This window comes from Gossypium hirsutum, chromosome A11 (assembly GCF_007990345.1).
Source record: "Gossypium hirsutum isolate 1008001.06 chromosome A11, Gossypium_hirsutum_v2.1, whole genome shotgun sequence".
Lineage (NCBI taxonomy): Eukaryota > Viridiplantae > Streptophyta > Magnoliopsida > Malvales > Malvaceae > Gossypium > Gossypium hirsutum.
This window is the reverse complement of record NC_053434.1, coordinates 93,192,392-93,212,521: the sequence shown is the minus strand read 5'-3', so window position 1 is coordinate 93,212,521 and position 20,130 is coordinate 93,192,392. Positions and strand designations below refer to the sequence as shown.

General features: G+C 33.2%; 1 protein-coding gene across 2 annotated transcripts; it reads left to right on the top strand.

Moving 5' to 3' along the window:
* Positions 1-14,082: 14,082 nt before the first annotated feature.
* On the top strand, positions 14,083-19,354 carry LOC107913633 (uncharacterized). Of its 2 annotated transcripts, XM_041081547.1 has the most exons (11): positions 14,387-14,567; positions 15,135-15,183; positions 15,314-15,536; positions 15,626-15,783; positions 15,885-16,030; positions 16,484-16,546; positions 16,638-16,730; positions 16,952-17,113; positions 18,024-18,115; positions 18,410-18,585; positions 18,710-19,354. In XM_041081547.1, the coding sequence occupies exons 3-11, from the start codon at positions 15,439-15,441 to the stop codon at positions 18,988-18,990; spliced, it is 1,269 nt and encodes a 422-aa protein (XP_040937481.1). In that variant the 5' UTR covers positions 14,387-14,567; positions 15,135-15,183; positions 15,314-15,438; the 3' UTR covers positions 18,991-19,354. The 2 variants fall into 2 exon arrangements, with proteins under 2 accessions (XP_016697770.2, XP_040937481.1); XM_016842281.2 differs by lacking the exon at positions 15,135-15,183 and having other exon boundaries at positions 14,083-14,567.
* The last annotated feature ends 776 nt before the right edge of the window (positions 19,355-20,130 follow it).

Sequence of the window (20,130 nt, the reverse complement as noted above, 5' to 3'; positions counted from 1 at the left end):
TATGGGTAGTTTTCCAATATGAACTCTAGGTTGAATTATTACTAGCATAAGCTAAATCGAGCTATCGGGACTCTAAAAACGTAAAAATCATTAAAACGAGGCTAGAACGAACTTACAATCGAGCTTGGAAGCTTGAAAAACCCTATCCATGGTTTCTCCTTGCTACATTCAGCCATGGGGTTGAAGATGAGCAAAATTGGCTTTTAATTTTGTATTTTAATTCATTTTACCCCTAAATGACCAAAATGCCCTTAGTACTAAACTTTCCAAAATTCCATCCATGTCCAATTTTTGTCCATAGACTTAGAAATTGGTAAAATTTCTATTTAAGATCTCCTAATTAATATTTCAAAACAATTTCGTACTAGAAACTTCTAGAATGCAAGTTTTGTAAATTATTCGATTTAGTCCCTAATTTCAATTTAAGCACTTTATGCATAAAATTTCTTCACTAAATTTTCACACAATCATGCAATCATATCATAGACCTTAAAATAATCATAAAATAATTATTTCTATCTCAGATTTTGTGGTCACGAAACCACTATTCCGACTAGGCCCAAAATCAAGATATTACACCACAAACTTAAAAATGGTTAGTTTATCCACTAAGGTCATCCAATTATGTTTCTTTAATCAATTAACACCTTTAAACTAATAGCGATTGATTTTTTTAACTATTATGATTTAGACCTTTTTGCTTAATTAACCATTTAAATATTAAAATTTCTTAACGAAACTTTAATAACACTTCATAAATATTTAATAAAATATTTATGGCTCGGTTTGTAGAAACGAGGTCCTGATACCTCATTTTTAAAAATCACTTAACTTTAGAGTCATACCACTTGAACATAATTATTCATTCAAATAGCATAAATTGTCAATTCAAAATTTATTTAATACCATAATTGACTTGTAAATATTAAATAATAATATTTACAAACTTACTCGTCGAATTTGTGGCCCCAAAACTATTATTTCTGATACTACTGATAATCGGGCTGTTACAAGTTTCTCATGGTGAATGACATTTTCTAATTCTTCCCTCACCTTTATTTCAACGTGGAGCAAGAATTTTGATTCCGAGTGATCCAAAGCCTTTTGGATTTCAGCTAATTTCTACATCAAGATTTTTTACGAGTGCCAATATGCCTGTAAATGTTCCTATGCCATTGCATCATGTTATTTGAAAGTTCTTAAATAGAATCCCCCATATTTCCATTAAAACTCCAAAAATCCTACACAAATTTAGAGAAACTCGATGTTCAATCCAACCAGCAAGAAATCTGAATGGCCTTCCTTTATTCGTACTAGAGTCATGTTTAAGAGAAAGAAGAAGAGGCTAATGATTCGACTTGAGCCTTGAGAGATGGGTCACAGAACAACTCGAGAAATTCGAAACTAAGCACCATTGTAGATGGCTCTGTCAAGCTTATCAAAGATCACACCTCTTTGCCAAGTAAAGGCTAGACCTCTGAATTCTAAATCATGTATTTTAGCAGAGTCAACAAAATTACCGAAATCTAAACACCTTTTCCCTTCCCCCCTCCCTTCTTTTCACTAGAAGAAAGAATGACATTGAAATCCCCAATTTCCATCAATGGAACAATAGTAGAGGGTAGTATCAAATTCAAACCCTCCTAGAGAAACTTTTTCTTTTGCTTATGCAGGCTCCTATAGCCAAAAGAAACTGATACCAGAATTTGGAAGGAATTATCTAAAATTTGAATCAAAATAAATTGATGATGACTGCATACTACTTTAACCCGAACAAAATCCTTCCACCCAATCCAAATACCTCTAGAAAAACCAATAGCCTCAACCCGGTAACAAAACTGAAAACCCAATTTAGCAATAATCGTATTAGCCTTACTACCATTGACTCTCGTCTCGAGCAGCCCCATAATATCAGGCTTAAATTCCCAATTGTATTCCTGAAAAATCCATGGAAACTTGTTACTAGCACAAACCTGACAATTCCAAGATAATATAGACAATTTTATAAAATCAACAAGAAAATAAAGTAAACCCAACCTCTACTGATTAGAATCAGTCCTAACACCCTATTGTTTGCTGACCGGGTTCATCTTAAGCTCAATAGACCTAGTTTTCAATAGAGAATTAATTAGCGCCACCATAGAATTCATCGTATTCGATAGGGGGACTCTGGTGATTTTAATAGTCTTAAATCGCTCCTCATGATCCTTTATGGTTTTATTGAGGAATTTCCCTTTTCGAATAGCAGCACCTTTACCAAGTGAGCCACACATTTTTTTAATTTCAGCCTCTGAATTCATAAAAATCTAAATCACCGAGCTCTAACAAGCAACTAGCATTTGACCTAATATTTTCCTTAAATACCAATGCTAAATGCTTCAAAGGGTCTAACAAATTTGAAATTAAAATTACCCCAATCTCAACTAGACCTTCAAAATTTGGGTTAAAATGTGAATTGGCATTTAATTGAAAACCCCTCGAGATTCTATGCCTTTCCCCCACTATTAACCCTAAATTCTCTAAAATGTTACTAAAAATAACTTTTTTAGTTTGTAGTTTATTTTTAACAGTTTCATGGTCCTCCCTAATTGCGCTTGGATCTACTTTATCCAAGTTATTGTTGACTACAATATGTCCAATACAAGTAAGGTCTGGTCCGTTAGAAGCAATGGCTCATCTCCCATCAGGCCCTTTTTCCAACAATTACACCTTTATTGTTTGTTGGGCCTCTAACTACATCAGCCAAATTAAGCGACCCATCTTCCATAGGTTTATCAAGCATAATTTCGGCCTATACCCAAGCCACTACTACGATCCATGTTATCCAAACCTCCTGCTATATTATTCAGCCCTTCAACCTCTATCCCTTTCCTTTAACACCCCATATTTAAGCGATTTAAGGAAATTTTTTTTGAATTGAAATCCTAAAAATTAGCCCCCATATCCTCTTCTTTCCCATTTTCATTATCTCTGAAATAACGCCCTGAATCTAGACTCTCCTTCATATATAACGAAAATTTTAGCCACCGACTTCCAAGGTTCCTTAGGATTCTGGCGAGAATGCCTCTCAATAATTATCCATGGACCAAATTTAGTCACGTTTTCCATTGAAACTCCAATAGCCAAATCAGCCGCCCCAATCCCTTGATAAGCCCAACATTCCCTTTGTCACCGGTTGAGAACAAACATAAATCCTTAACATGACCATACTGCCTGCATGAGAAACAAATAGTTGGTAAGAATTCATACTCAATTTTCTGGTATTTATCGTTAACCAAAATTTGAGAGGTTAAGGGTTTATCCAGATTTACAAATATTTCCATTCAAGAAAACCTTCCCCTCAGCCTATTATTATTATTATTATTATTATTAAAATCAAGTTTCGCAACCCTCCCCATCAATCCTCCAATCTCCTCAAGAATCTTCTTATCGTACAAGTATCCGGAAAGGCTTGGTAGTCGGATCCAAATCATAACAACCGTCAGGAACAGTTGGAGAGGGTTGAAATCTAGAGTCCATGGTTGAACCGTGAGGTTTTGGCTAAAAATAATCCAAGGTCCCTGGGTAGCACTTTCTCATAGTCATCTTTGCTTTGGATTTAACGAAAAAATAGTCATTTTCTACATCTATAAGTTGGAAGGAGTTTAACCACTACCATGGTGACTGCCTTAGGGCATATTAACGTCCAGGGTGCGAATATTGTAATAAAATATAAAAATACGAGGCAATATCTACTAGTATATGAGTTGAGTTGTAATATAGTTTTTACAACGGAGTATGTGAGTACTCTGAGGATCGTACCCAAGGGAAGCGAGTGCTAAATCAATTTCAACCTAAACAGTAAAAGATATAATTAGTACTTTAAATTAGTTATAGTACTAAAACATAAAATAAAGGATTTTAAGGTCTTTATAATGATAAAAATAAAATAACATAAAAAGATAAAAATTCAATAGACTAAAGAGTAGAGTAAAGCAAATCTTAATTATGGGTGATTAGCTCGCTTTTGTAATCCCCATCAACTATCTCTTCAGGTTCCTTGTCAATCAACTAATTGTTACCTTAGTAGGATCTTCCGATCTTCACTAACATAACGAGTTAGCAATCCGACCTCACAGTCCATACTAATTTAGGGTGAAGGTGTTCACGGATGGGCCATACCAATTTTGGGTTAATTCCTACCTTGATGACTTCCCGAGGTTGTCAGGCCTAGGGTTTGTTCCAAATTCTTTCTTTCCCAAATAGTTGATTCGTTGAGTAACCCTACAAAATAGTTAATAGATCATACCCCCACTCACTAATCCCCCATAGAGGGATTAGTTCTTCATGGCTTCCACAAACAATATAAAATTGGTGTGAAGAGAAAACATATCAAATAAATCGACAATATAGAGTTTACGAAAGAACCTGATTATGTTAAGATTAAACGTGAATCCAAAGAAGTTGATCATCTTCACAATTTAGATATCTTGAAAGAGAACATAATGAAACTAAAACCTAAGAAAAAGGAAACTAATATTGAATTTAAAAGGAGAATTCTACCCTAAGCGAATGTGTCCTCTTTACATGTGACAAAGAAGCCTATTTATAGGTTCTAAGTGGTCATTGTCCTTAAACCTAAGTTAGCTGATGTTCTCAAGCTTTAAGTTTGATTGTGCAAACCAAAACACCCCTTTTTCATATTTAATTTCCATACCATATTCGATGTCACGACATAGCAATTAATGTACTCCTCTTGGGATATCTTCAGAGGTATGTCGTGACACCCTCATGCTGTGTTGCAACATTGAAGGTAGTCTTGAGATTTCTCCATTCTGCTCCCTATGTTGCGACATCGGACATCTCATGTTGCGACATAGCAACCAATATCAGTTTAGTATGCCTTCTAAAAGTCTCTTACACACTCACAAAGTGAGTTGGCTCACCCTTAGACCTTATTTAGCCCCTGAGGTCAATAAAAGACTCAATTTGCACATTTTATTCACTTATTAAAAACTTAAGAAAACATAATTCAAATCTACTGAAAATGCTTGTTTTCAAGCTCTTAAAGTGCGATAATTAGTTTAATCTGCTACACCGAATTGCAGCAGATTACATGGTTTCCGTATCCTTCAACAAATAACTCTAAACCTGGTCAGAGAAATCAATTGTGGGTATCCCATTTACTATGGACATGGTGAAATATCTTTCTACGAAGTCAAAAACCTCCCCATAGTCTTCCTCAGTTTCCTTCGGTGATCTGGCAATATTTCCCAAGAGAAAATCTTTCCAAGTCACAGTAGGTGCCAGCACCAAATCTACTACCATATCGACACTGTCTACTCCCTTTTCCTTAAACCAAACTTTCTTAGTGTTATGACCATCCGCTGAACAATCACCGCTTCCCTCCTTGTTGTTGGAAGTTGACATAGTACTTCAACACTTAATACAAAGTTATTATTTTTGAGTTTTCCCACTTCTTTTGTTGACAAAAGTCTTCAAAGCATTTATGTGAAGGAGATGACTCGATTTAAAACATTTGTAGATAAATGCTATTTTCCCTATTTGTGATTCTTGACTCTAAAGAAGTTAGTTTGCTCTTCTATTATCCTAAAAAAAAATTGTAAACAAAACATTTGTAGATAAATGCTATTTTCCCTATTTGTGATTCTGGACTCTAAAGAAGTTAGTTGCTCTTCAATTATCCTAAAAAAAAAAATGTAAACAAGACAACAATTCAACTAAAAAACAAATGGGATGGATTTTGGGATTGGAGTGGCTCAAACTTAGGTATGCAAGGGGGAGGAGTGGGGTGTTAACTATTAGGCCTAAGCCTATTTCTTACTAATAGTGTAATATTAATACTAGACCTATGCCAATAACCTGTGTTGTTGTTTGATATACCAAATTTAAAGTGTACAGGTGATTATAAAGTTTCTTAAACAAATAAACTTTTTTTTAAATAGACTCTTAAATATTAAATATTCAATACACGGTTAATGTCATTGAATTAAATGAATTGATATGGGTTTATACTAATTTAAATTTATTTTAAATAATATTTTTTAAATTTATATAATTATCATAATACAAAATCATAATTCTAAAAATTAAATATTTATATCAGTTGGTTAATATTTTCTAAATATTAGTATTGTTGAAATGTTTTAAAATTGAATTGATACATACAACCAAATCCGTGTATAATTAAATTGCCTCAACTGTATAAAAATTATTGTAATAAATTATTTGTTTTTTAGTAAAAATAAATTACTAGTTTTAATATGTATTAATAACTTATTATAATTTCATTTATTTAAATTAATATTAGAAAAACTTAAAATTTTAAATTATTTGGCGCTCTGAAAAATCACCATTGTCGTTAATAATTATTGTAAATATATGAAACTATAACTTAAGCTATAATATGATAAATTATTTATTACTTTTTACTAACTTATTTATGAGATTTTGTTAAAAAAATACTTATGAGTCTAATTTAAAATTAATATTGAACAATTTTACAAAATAAAAATAAAAATTTATGAAAATGAATGGAAGCTTGTCATAAACAAATCAAAGTAGGTGTTTTTTCCCCCCTTATTATGTTTAAAAAACTGTAAAAAAAAAGTTAAATATTTTCAACACATAGACAATTTGTTTATAAAAAAACAACTTTATAGATTACTGTAACATATTTTCATAACAATTAATAAATTCAAAAGTTTAAACTGTTTTAAATTTTTTTAACATTGTCAATATTTTAAAAATAATTAATATATTTAAAATTTTAAATTAAATTATTTTAAAAATATTTTGTACATTAAAATTTTAAACGAAATTAAAAAGAAATAAATTTTTTTAACAAATATAACATTTTTTAAATTGTTAAAAATTTCACTTAAATCTTTAAGAAGTGATTAAAATATGTTAAAACATACTACAAGTTTTTAATTTAAAATGTATAGAAATTTAAAACTATTAACAAGATATTTTCAAATTATTTAAATCTATTTATATTTATAAATCTTATTTCAATAAAATAGTTTTTAAAGAACTAATTTAAATTTAAAAATCCATATAAAATGTATTTAAAATATTATACAAAAAATTAATTTTGGAATAAAATTTAAGCAATTTATATATTATATAAACATTTTTATTTAAAAAAAATTAAAACTAATAACTAACTAAAGCATCATTATAAACAATTATAAAATAATTAAATATTATTTTGATTGATTGAGATAATCAACCCTCGCAATGGATATCCAAACTATTTTCTAAGATTAAATTACCAAAAAAATGTCTTTTTTTTTAAATTTACTAGATTTGGTTGTTTTTTAGAAGAACTACAGGAATAGACCGATTTTTTTGAAAGTTCTTCCACGTATATGCGTTTTCAATTTGTTGTCAGGAAAATGCTCCTAGGTAGATGCATTTTCTAACAGGTCAATCAAAAAAGCTTCTAGTTGGAAGCGTTTTTCATCCCCATATTTCAGTGTTAGGGTTTTGATTATTAGGGTTAGGGTTATTTATTTTAGGGTTTAAGGTTAGGGTTTTTAAGATAGGTTTGATTAAGGTTTTGAAATGTTAAATAATTTATTGCATCCGAAATTTAAAAACATCGTATTTTCATCAAAACTCGGAGTACTCATTTGGAATGAAATATTAGTTTTAAAATTTTTACACATTTTTAATATTAGTTTGATTCGATATTTTAGTAAATTATTTATGACAGTGTATTAATATTGACGAGATGGGTTCTGAAAATATATCCCAGGATTCTTGGGATATATGATAGGTTTCAACCCCCCATTAGCTGAGGAAAATTTTCAATCGTCCCTGACTATAAATGAAACATATTCAGCTTCGAGTGGCACAAGTCATTTACTAGCAAATAAAAAGTTGTTAGGGAGATCAGAAAAAGAGAAGTTCGTGGAGAAGGTATAAGTTGGAGCAATGACGCAATTTGGGTAAAAGTATGCATTGATTTTTGTTGTTTATTTTTAGTTGCAGCATTAATTTTTAGTTCCAGTATGCCACTCGCGCGAACAACTATGGTTTCGGGTAACGAAATTTGATAGACCAAACCAAGGTATTACTGGGGGAGCGTACCGTGTACACCTAAGACAGTTGACTTGCAACTGTGGGAGATTAAGGCACTTCGTTTCCATGTGCTCATGCAATTGCAGCATGTAGCAATCAACATTTGGATCTCATGGGGTTTGTGGACGAAGTGTACAAATTAGAAAACATGTATAACGTGTAGAGACATGTATTCTCACCTGTCCCAAATGAAAATAGGTGGTTGCTTATGTCGAGTGCTCCATTTAAGTTGTTTCCCAATAGGTCATTGCATCGCAAACCAAAAGGTCGATCGATGTCGACTCGAATACGAGATAGCATGGAATTTAGGAGAGGCCCAACCAACCAAGGTTATGTGAGTGGTGTAGAAATTGGGCTATTTAATGTCATCATGTCCATATCGAAGGGACAATACAAGTGCAACACATGGTTAACATCAATTTTATTGTAATCGGGTATCCACGTATAGTCTTGATATAAATTTGTGAAACAATACCAACTAAATGAAAAAAATGATATTCATTTAAAAATATAATAATATACATCATCGATACAATATAAACATTTTATATTATTTAAATGTTAACATGATGAGCACAATGATAAAGTAAATCAGTGCAAATACCGGTCAGAATCTATGTCAAATCAAGGTGGTCGATATTTGCTCGCCGGATTCCTTATTGGTTCAACCTCCGAATGAGGTTCTGGCCTTGGCATCTCATCTTTTTTACCTTCGGTTGATTGTGATGGGTTGCTCCTTGGTTGCCATAGTGCATCCTTCGATCTAGGAATAAGTGGTTGGGAAGACGAACCACCTTAGTAGAATGATCCCAGAGGTGTTTGTGATACAAACGATGTATGAGTATAACTATATTGTGTCCCATACACCAATGGCATAGCGACTGGATTCTCAGTCGGTGCCCAAAACATAGACGACCTGTAACATCCCGTTTTAGTAGTGTCAAAAACGGTGGTTTTGGGACCACGATTCCGAATAGTGAGTTAGTAGTTTATTGTTTATTTATTATTTACAGGATTATTACAAGGTTGTAGTAAATTTTTGTTAGGAAATTTTATAAATTTAAATAGTTAATTAAGTAAAAAGGAATAAATAGTAAAAGCTAGAAAAGTTAATTTCTATTAGCTAAAGGTGTTAAATAGCTATATAATCATGAATTGATGGGCTTATATGGTAAATATATCATTTATATGATAGTGGATGGTTTAGGTGAGATATTTCATGAAATTTTATTAATTTTAAAAGGTTAAAGTTGTAATTTAATAATTAAATAAAATTTAAACAAAAAAATCCTAATCATCATCTTCTTCACGGGCACAAAAAAAAAATTGATTCACCATTGTTGAGGAACAAAAAGTTTCGACCGAGCTTAGTTGTTATGCATGGTATGTAAATTTTTACCTGTTTCTCATGATTTTATGTTTTTGTGGTCGTTTTAGTTTAATCTAGCTAACTCAGAGGTTAATTAGTAAAATTGTTAAATGTTTTGACAAGTGCCATTGATGAGTTTGATGTGTTTTTTAAGTTTAATGGTAAATTATTAAGATTGATTATTAAATAGAACTATTTTGTAAAGTGATTTTAGGTAATTTTAAAGTTTACGGACTAAGTTGTTTAAATTGTAAAATATCATGTAATTGTTGTGATAAAATGATAAAAATGGTTTGTTTAGGTAGGATTCGGCAGAAGGGTTCTTGGGCTAATTTGTGATAATTGCAAGAATTTTAGTTTTAGGGATTAAATTGAATAAAAGGTAAAATTTTAGGGTAAAATGTAAAATATCATTAAAGGGTTAATTGCATAAATGTAAGTGCTTTAAGATGTTTAATTTGGTTAATTGAATTAACTATTATATTTAGATCAAGAAACAGACCAGTCTGTTGATAAACGGAGGAAAAGAAAAGTCGTCAAGTTTCCGTCATCGCGTAACATTAGCTATCTTGTTTTGGTAAGTTCATATTACGTTTATTATGTTTATAATGATTATACTTATTATGTGTTCAATAAAATGGAATTGAATGTTGTTATTATCTATTAAATGATTAACTAAATGAAAGAATAAAGTGAGTATGAGATATACTGGAAAAGCAGGCCTTGAGTCGGTAGTTATTTAGCAGGCATTGAGCCGGTGTTTTTTTAACAGGCATTGAGCTGTGGTTATTTAACAGGCCTTGAGCTGGTGTTTATTTAAAAGGCCTTGAGCTAGTGTTTATTTAACAAGCCCTGAGTCGGTGGTTATTTAGCAGGCCTTGAGCCGGTGGTTATTTAGTAAGCCTTGAGCCGGTGTTTATTTAGTAGGCCTTGAGTCTGTGTTTATTTAACAGGCCTTAAGCCGATGTATATTTATCAGGTACTATGTACCAGTAAAGGATACCGTACCGATAGCTTGAGATCCTACATGTGTTGCGAATTCTCTGAAGCTTGTGTGAGCAGTATCGTGTATCGATTGAAGTCCTTAGGTTAGCTTGTATGAGTATTACCCTTTCGTGTATCCAAAGTTGATTTACTTTCGTTCTCCGAGCAAAATAATTAATTATTAAAAAGAAAATAGACTGATATGATATGATATGATATGATGAATTGTATCTTAGTATGTGATTATTTGTTGCGTTGTATTTTGATGATATGAATCATTTAGGTTTAAGTATTTCGAAAAGTTGAAACGATGATAGATGGCAAGGATCGTTAGTTTCATGTTTTACATATTTAATAATTAAGTTAGCATGTATGTGTTGTTTTGTTTTACGAATTTACTAAGCTTTATGAAAGCTTACTTTATTTGGTTTGCTTCATTATAGATCATCGAATTTTCACTGTCGATTCAAACGTTGTTGGAGATCACACTATCTGAAAACTTATTCAGTAACCTTTTTATTTATTTTGACCCCATTATAAATGGCATGTAAATAGGGTTTTGGATATGTAAATTATAAGTATTTCAGTCATATGATAGGCACTTGAAATTATGGTATATGTATTGATGTAAATCCTATTTGGTAACTTGGTTTGTTGTGGTTTGTGATGGTGGTTGCATAAGTTGATATTTAGATGCATTTAAATGGTTGTGTTGGTAGTGTAGGATAATAGGCAACCTTGAAATGCTTTGTGTTTAAATAATGGCTAATATGGTCATGGTAAGATATGATATTATGATATGTTGAATGAACATTTGATGGTTTGAATGATAATTGAATATTGGTATGTGTTATGTTACATTTGAAGGATGTTTGAAAGAATTTTTACTTGTAGTATATGTTTGATTGGATGATGGGTGTTTATGTTTCAAATTGATGTGCCATTGAAGGCATATTGGTTAGGCACTTAGGTTGGATGATTTTGGTATGTTTTGGCATGTTTTGATGTATTTTGAATAGGTAAAAATGATTGGAAATGGTTTGGCTTGGAACTTTAGAAATGGTAGATGAAAATGCTTGGTTTTGAAGTTATTTTAGATGCACACGCCCATGTGCCACACACAGTCTCCCACACGGCCGTGTGGCTATTTGATTTTAGGTACAGGATTTTTCACACGGTCATAGTTAGTTACACAGTCTGCGAACACGGGCATGTGAAGTGGCCACACGACCATGTTTGGGGCTACACAAGCTGGCTTTTATCGCATGGCCTAGCCACACAATTGTGTGACCCTTGTTTACACTTTTGTTCAAAATTTTCATAGAAATTTCAATTTAATCCAGAATTGATCTCAATTTATTTTAAATGTTCCGTAAGTTTGAATTAGGTCCCAAATTGATTGAAAAGCATGGAAATGATTGGTGATGAATTATTTTGATTATCTTTAAATAAATTATGAAAAATATTAAAGTTTTATAGTTGTAACGCCTTATAGCTTAGGTTGGTGACCGGATCGAGTATAGGATGTTACACGACTTATACGACGGCGACGACATCGCCGTTTTCAGAAATGTAGATGGCATGAATGTGTAATACATCGAGGGCGGAGGTCCAAAAATAAAACTTGGCATAGAAGTAGAAGCAGGAAAATAAAACTTGGCATATACGTACTAGAGTAAGACAGTACATACTGACTAGTGGTTGGTGCGGCCATTGGTGGTGTTACAATCGGTATCATTTCTTGCATAGGTGCTAATGATGGACTTGCCCCGCCAGTCCTTAGATGTATAGGGGCTCGTCATGGCCTCCTCGTATGTGGTTATCAACTCCTAGCCTCTTTTCCATATAAGTGTGGCTTGCCATGGATGCTAAATTATGACATGTAATCTGAATCACAGACTAAGTCCAGAGCGACAATAGCCTTGCAAGTAGGTAAGAATTCGTACCTGTTGTCCCATATGTTGATGTATTGCACATGGAATATTGACCAATCTCACCCATCCAACCCTGCAAGTTGATAGGACACACATCATCAAGGTCTTCAGGTGCCACAAGAATTGATTGTCGAACCTAATTGCTGCAACACTCTATCCGACTCGTGCATCTTGACGGTAGCGTACACTACTAATGGCATCTTCATGTGCCAAATGTTCGAATTCACAAAGAATTATTCAGGGATGTATTCTTTAATCGTTGGATCCTCGTATGATGTCCATTCAAACTATATTAAAATAATAAAAACTTTAAAGATATTTGTATACTATTGAATCTCAAATCAACTATGTTAATATTATCTAATTCCAATTTAAATAAATACATACATCCGCTTCCGATCGTTGGTCTAATAGAAGCCGTATTCTCGAAGCTCATTTGGTAATCCCACATAACTCGGCTCATGGTTTTACCTATTTAAATAACTTGTTAGCATAATAATTAAAATTTTAATTAATTTTATTATGGTAAATATATCATCTAATGAATTTTACCTTGTTATGAGGGGAAATGCATATGAGTAGTTCGCTCGAAGATGTAAAAATGACAGACGGTACGATGCCCATGACTGCAGTAGTAGAATGTAACCACCAATTTTAATTTTATGTGATTGCATCGCTAGACACATCTCCCAGTATAAGGTTGCTAACACGGCTGGCCCCTAACTAAGTTCGCCTACTTCTCTAAAGTTGACGAGTTTCATCAGCCACCTTAGATGGACGAGATTTTGTGACTTATCTGGCATCATGATATCCCCGATGATCTGAAAGATGTATACCCAAGTGTGTCATTCTCTTTCAACTTTAGTCGAATCCGCATCAAGCTCTCTAAAGTTTCTTCTTAACCAACTCATTTCGATACAGCCTCTATAAATCGTCTCTAGAACCAAACCCAAAAGTTCATCGCATGCGCCTCTCTGATCGGCCGCATAAATTGACCCAGTGACTACCGACCCATTCACCGGTAACCCAACAGTAACTACATGTCCTCCAAAGTGATAGTACACTCGCCACATGGAAGATGGAATGTATGCATCTCGGGTCTCCACCTTTCCACCAACGCACTTACGAGTGTCGGGTCCAACTTATACCCCCAACCTACAAGGGACACGTGCGAAAAATCGGCTTCCCTCAAGTACGATTCGATCAAAGGTGATGCAAGAGCGAGTAGATTATAAATGTAGCACTTCAAAATTCTATTTTCTGCCTATTTATGTAAAAAAAATTCAAAAATTAATTTTAAATATAACAATAAAATAAAAAATTAAACAAAATTGAAATATATTTAAAAAATATTCTTACCATTTACAATTGGTTGACAGAAATGTGGCTGCCATCAAAACGAATTAGAGATTTGACCATTTGTTAATTTCAAAAAACACGGATTAATTTTTAATAAAAATATTTTAAAAAAAATATTAATATAATTCTAATAAAAGAATTGTAGAGAAATAAAATCTAAATAAGAATTTAATAAATGATTGAGAGAATTTTGAGAGATTTGGGAATATGAGAATGTGAGAATTTTTAAAGTATTTGTGAGAAAAATAGAAATGAGGGTTTATAAGGGGGAGGTGGTAGGTACTATTTAATTAGCCGTTGGGGGCTGAGGAAGGCTATTTAATTAGTCATTGGAAACTAGCCACTGCTGGGATGAAAAGCTTCCAGTAAACACGCTTCAGTTAGAAGTATTTTACTGACAGCATGCAGAAAACACATCTACCTAAGAGCATTTTCTTAAATTACACCTGAAAATGAGTCTCCGCGAAAATGCTTTAAAAAATTTGTCTAATCCTTTAATTTTTCCAAAAAAACAGCCTAATCTGATAAATTAAAAAAAAACGACATTTAATGGTAATTTAGTCGGTCTCTAATTATATTAAATATATATTTTTTAATTTTCCACCAATAGCCGTGCAATTTAATTTTAAAATATGTTAACTGTAATGAAAAGCGTCCGTTTTCCTCTTTGAAGTTTCTATTTACAAATCAGCTTGAAAACAGGGAGAGAGAGAGAGAGAGAGGTGGAAGAGGGATGTCGACAATGGCTTCCTCTTCTCTTAGCCTCTTCTTATTATTATTATATTATTTTTTCTTTTCATCATGTGCTTCTCAAGCGATCTCACAATTTAAAGGTATAACTATCTGATAATTCCCTTTATTGTTCCTCATTGGATTCAACTATGTTTGTCATCTGGATGATTCTATTTTCTTTGCTTGCTTTGAAATGGTTTGGCAAATTAGGTTCGGGTTTTTATTTTATTTTATTTTTTCTCATTCCTTTAACGTGGCTGTTCTTCGATTGGTTTAGAAACCTGAATTGCAACTGCTTCAATTTATTAATTTCCGAAGAAGATGAACGGAACAATAAGAATATCTGCTTAGGTTTTTGGGTTGGTCTCTGATTTCCATTTTTACAGTAGCCTTTGCTTCATAGAAACTGTACTATTTACTTATTTTCTCATTTCTCATCACTGGTAATCAGTTTCCCGCAGGTTTCTTTAGGCGTTCCTAGAAAAGGTTGACAGCTAAAGGTTGTTTTAACTATAAATTACTAAGATTAGACGTGCCAAATACTTGTTGTAGCCTTGGAGAGCTATGAAGGCTTTTTTAGTGTTTGGATAAATGCATGGATTGAATGATCACTTAATGCTTTGTAATTAATTAATTTAGAAACTGAGCTCTATCAGTGTTCCCTTCAGGTTTACCCTGTAGAAAGTATATTATGCAATTTGTGAACCGGAGGTGAAGGTGGGTTTATTTCAATAACTTGATGGAAATCTATAATGCATGACCTTGGTCCATGTTTTTTTAGTTCTATCTTGCACCCTTGCCATACTTTTTGTGTCGTTTTCAACTGTAGTAGGTTTTATAATTGCAGGCATTGACTTAGGAAGTCCAGCACTAGATGTTAACCCAGCTCCCCTTTATGGGCACTCATCTGTCCATGGTTCAAAAGATGTTATATCATGTGACCGAATTCGAGTTTCTGGTCACTCAAGATTGATGCTCAGGAGTTATGCCAGTTCCGTTCGAGTTACTTTAGCTCCATCTGTCCTAATACCAGAAAGATTACACAGCAAAATACATGTTTGCTTTCATCGGTAAGTTTTGACTCTCAATCTACTCTTCTTCTGCATGAAAACACTTCAGAAGTTTGTTGTCACATTTGGTGACTGAAAAATTCTTGCAGGAATGCTTCACTTGGATTATGCAAGTGTGAGCATGAAAATTGGAAGGCGGTGGAAAAGGGTATATGGCTCTCTGTCATGTCACCTTATGATGATAGATTTATAGATGTGAAGTTTATAGGTGATGTGTCTGGCTCTGTCACGGTTGCTCTTGAAGAAGGTATGATTATGTGTTATTTGTGTTCCTTTTAAAAGAAATTATGTACTTGATTGTAATTGTTAGTTTGTTGAAATTGAACTTTATTTTTTATCTTTTTGCAGATTTTCAGCGATGGAGGCTTGTGTTTCTAGCTTTAGGATTTGTTTTGTTGCTCTTGGCACCATTTGCCAGCAAGTGGGTTCCTTTTTACTACAGTAGTTCAATGGCTATTGGAATTATTCTTGTCACTATAATCCTTCTCTTCCAGGTATTTTGGCATTCGTCAACAAATTCCTTGCACCTTATTTACTTTTAACATATCCCTCATTCTTTCACTTATTTATTTCAAATTTCAATGCTATCATAAGTAAATCTCATGAAATTTTAAGTACCTTATCTTACTCTGTTGACCATTGGAAGCTACCTATTGTTTTCCATGTATTTTAAAGAACATGGATCTGTATTGAAGTTCCAGTTCCATGTAAATCTGTAGCTGAAATCTGTCTGTTTACTTCCTTTCATGGTGCTCAAAATTAAATTGATTGATTATTGATTCCCTTTCTGTCTCATCAGATGCTCATCAGCTCACACGCTATGATTGGATTACTTGGGAATCTACTAGTTATTAATTTCCTTAAGATCTATGTTTAAGTTATGTCAATTCCCGAATTACGGTCTTAGCTTCAGCTTTTAACTGTGTGGATTTACTTTTGCCAAGCAGGGAATGAAATTGTTGCCAACAGGGAGGAAAAATATCTTCTATCTTGGTATATATGTTCCAGTGGTGAGTCTTTATTTTCATTTCTTTATAGTTTAACTAATGTTTCATCTACTTTGGGCTGCCAATAAACTCAGTGTTCCGTTAATTTTTTCAGCTTGGAGCTGGATCTTTTCTTTTACATCATTTCTCTGGGTTGGTAAATTCGATTCTTGTCAATTTTGGGCTTAGTGAAGAGATGCATAACCCAGTAAGTTCTTTACAACTGCCAACTAGTTCTCCCTCCTTTGTCCTCATAGGAATTAATATTTTCACCACATGATATTTAATATGGCCCCCTTTATTGTCCATAATTTATGTGTGTATGATTTCATTCTCTAATGTCTTCTTTGAAGTTGTTTTTTTTTTCCCTTTTAAGAAAGCGTTATTTCAGATTGAACCAAGTAATTTATTTTGCTTATTTTGTTACAGGTTGCTATATTTGTTTTGGTTGTAATTATCCTATTAGGAGCTGCATTGGGGTACTGGATGGTAAGAAAATTCGTGATCTCAAATGATGGAAGCGTTGATGTTGGTGTTGCCCAGTTTGTAAAATGGGCCATGCGTATCGTTGCAGCTACATTTATTTTCCAGGTATGCTTGTAATACCAACAGTGCCTCCTTTAGTTGATATGCAACCTAGGCTATGTAGCCAGTTTTTTTCTTTTTATTTGAAACTTCCTCAAAGTCAGGTGATAGCTTCTGAAACCCATTAGCGGGATGCTGTTAAATATGTCAAATACAGTAGATTTTCCATTATATGCCCAGAAATCGCTTGAGGGGGGATAAATTGACTCATTCATCCTACTTTGAGAAAAACTCACTGCCTCTTGTCTTTAATAGGATCTCAAAAAATTCTAAATTAGAATATTGGATTATTGATTAGCTAGGTTACAGGTTGGACACTTGAGTTTGAGATGCACCTGGCTTTATTTGCCTCTATGGTTTCCTGCTTTGGTGCACTAAGTTGTTTTTCTGGGCTTCCTTTTACTTGTATAAGGTCAGCCAGTTTTTTCACCTTCCCTAGCATCCAAGTAAATCACTTGCATGCCATCTGCTGGTTTAGCTGTCGCTTATTAATGGATAAATAATTTCCCTTAGAAGAAGAGTGTTAATTTCTTTCAATGTATGGTGTGGTGGCATCTTATGTTTCTGTCAACAGCCATATGGTTTATTGGTAAAATGCTGACTTTTAGTTCCAATGATCTGGGATCAAACATTGTCAACCTATGTTGCTGAGACTTGTGTGAGTGTCAGAAATGAGTATGTGTCCAATATGGGTATGTTCAAATTTTTCTAGGTTTTCCTATGTATTGTGGGGTTCCTTGTAGAATCATTTCCTCATATTTGTGTCCAAATATATGTTGGATATGGATGTCAGACACGGGTACTTAAAGAAAAATGAAGAGTCTAAGCAATATAGTTGGAAACCTCAAATAATAATAATAAAAGATGCCTTATGCTTAATTTTTCCTATCTTGCACTGTTTTTCTACTCTTTCCAGAGCACTCTAGATACTCGGCTGGCAGTGGTGGTATTGGCTTCTTCTTCTGCTATCTGTTCTCTCATCACATCAACTAGAAGGAATACTCACATGTAAGTTAAACATAGCTCCCTCCAATTCCCTTTTCATGCTTATGATCAATATGCCTGCCTGAAGGTGATTTTGTTAGGCTTTGTTAATGGTCCTTTTCATGTAAAATTTGTTCGTTCCAGTAAATAATCATTACACCCAAACAGTCATTTTATTTAGATTACCTTAACCAACTCAACTTGTAGTAACATTTTGTCTAAATTGAAAGCCAAGTTCAACAAATTATTGTAAATCTCAGTTTTCATTTCTAGCCTCGGTTTATTTGAACCATGAATTTGGCATTCTGGCTTATGTAGGAACCAACCACGGTCTTGGGACGAGGGTCCTTGGGTGCACCGGTCAAGGCCGGGAATAATAAACCAAGGCCGTGCTGAATTTTTTGATAGGTCTCCAAGAATGTATCCTAATAGGACATTGTGGAATGGACATACTCCACTGACTTCACTAACATGGAATAAATTTCCTGCAAGAGGTAATTTTGCTTTTAAATGTACTTCACTGTTCATACTAGTGCATTTTTATTGGAGCACCATTTTGTTTTTCTTTCCTGCTTCAATTAATATCAACAAATGGATTTGTTTCTTTTTAATTTTTAGGCGGCATAAGTGATCAAAATTACTATTCTAGCTTTCACAAGACACGTAACCGAAAGAAATTTACGAAACAAGAATGGAAAGATTTCACTCGCGAGTCTACCCGGCACGCCATTGCAGATTTGGCGGCAACCCCAGAGTTCACTGATTGGATGATTGAACATGCTGACAGGATTAAACTCCTTCCTTGTGATAGTTCAGAAGAATCAGTTGGAAGCAAATCAAATTCATCCGATTATGATGAAGAAGGAAGCTCCAGCCGATTCAGATTATTTAACTTGTAGCCTCCTATACGAAAATGGTTATCTTTGAAAATTTAGCCCCAGATATAGGAATCATGTTACTCAAATTCAAGTGTGAATGTTGGATACAGATATTTGTTGTCGGAGAGTCAGGTCCTGATAATTAAGTCCAGATATGCGTTGAACACAGATAATTGAAGAGTCGGAGTAATTCCAGATAACATGTTTATTTTACAAGTAAATTGCTGGCCTCATGTCCAATGTTTGGGGAAAAATACTATTCTAACCATTTGATAGGCTGTAGAAAATCCAGTATACTATTCTGCATATTGTACAGATGACGCTGACAAAAGATATTATTTTAGTATTTTACATATGAAAAAATAAATTCCTATTTTTCATAAAATATATTTGTATAACTTTCAATATTATGGTAACATTGATGCCCAATTTAGCTGACCATATTCTATGTTGAGCTCGGGTTTGTACTTGCCTTGTTCTGATTGTTGTTGTTCCATTCCAAAGAAATTAGGGAGTGTGGTGCTTCACAATGAAGCATTCACCTGTCGGTATTTGGGTTTAAAAATAAATATCATATCTTTGCTTCCAGATTTTCCTCCAAAGATGAATGTTTGTAATATTTGGAGTACTAAGAGAATAAGGTGTTTAAAAAACCTCCCAATTTGTTCGGTTATTGGCATTTTCATGTACCCAAACTACCTAATCCAATGGATTTGCAAATAGCATCCCCATATAAGAAATTATGAATGATTTAATCCAATTTTCTCAGAGACAAGTTTTAGTGTCGTAACAAATAAGGGTATAGAGGACAAACTAAATTTGATGAGATTAAGTCTCCCTAAAGATGGATGTTAGGAGCAAAATATGAAGTTAGAGTTTCCCTGGATACAATTAATTATAAAATTAAACACTAATGCTTTTATTTTATATCCTAAGCTTGGTAAATCCTAAACAAAAAACGAAGTTGATTTAGTAATTTCTTTTCCTTTTTATGATTTAAGGTTAGTCTTGTTTAGGTCTAGAAACAATAATAACTCCAATATTCAAACTTAATGTTAGACAAAACACGTTAGTGAACAAAATAAATTAAACATAAATAAACACATATGAACTAAAATATAAATAGAATGATTCATAATTAATTTATCAAATACGAAAATC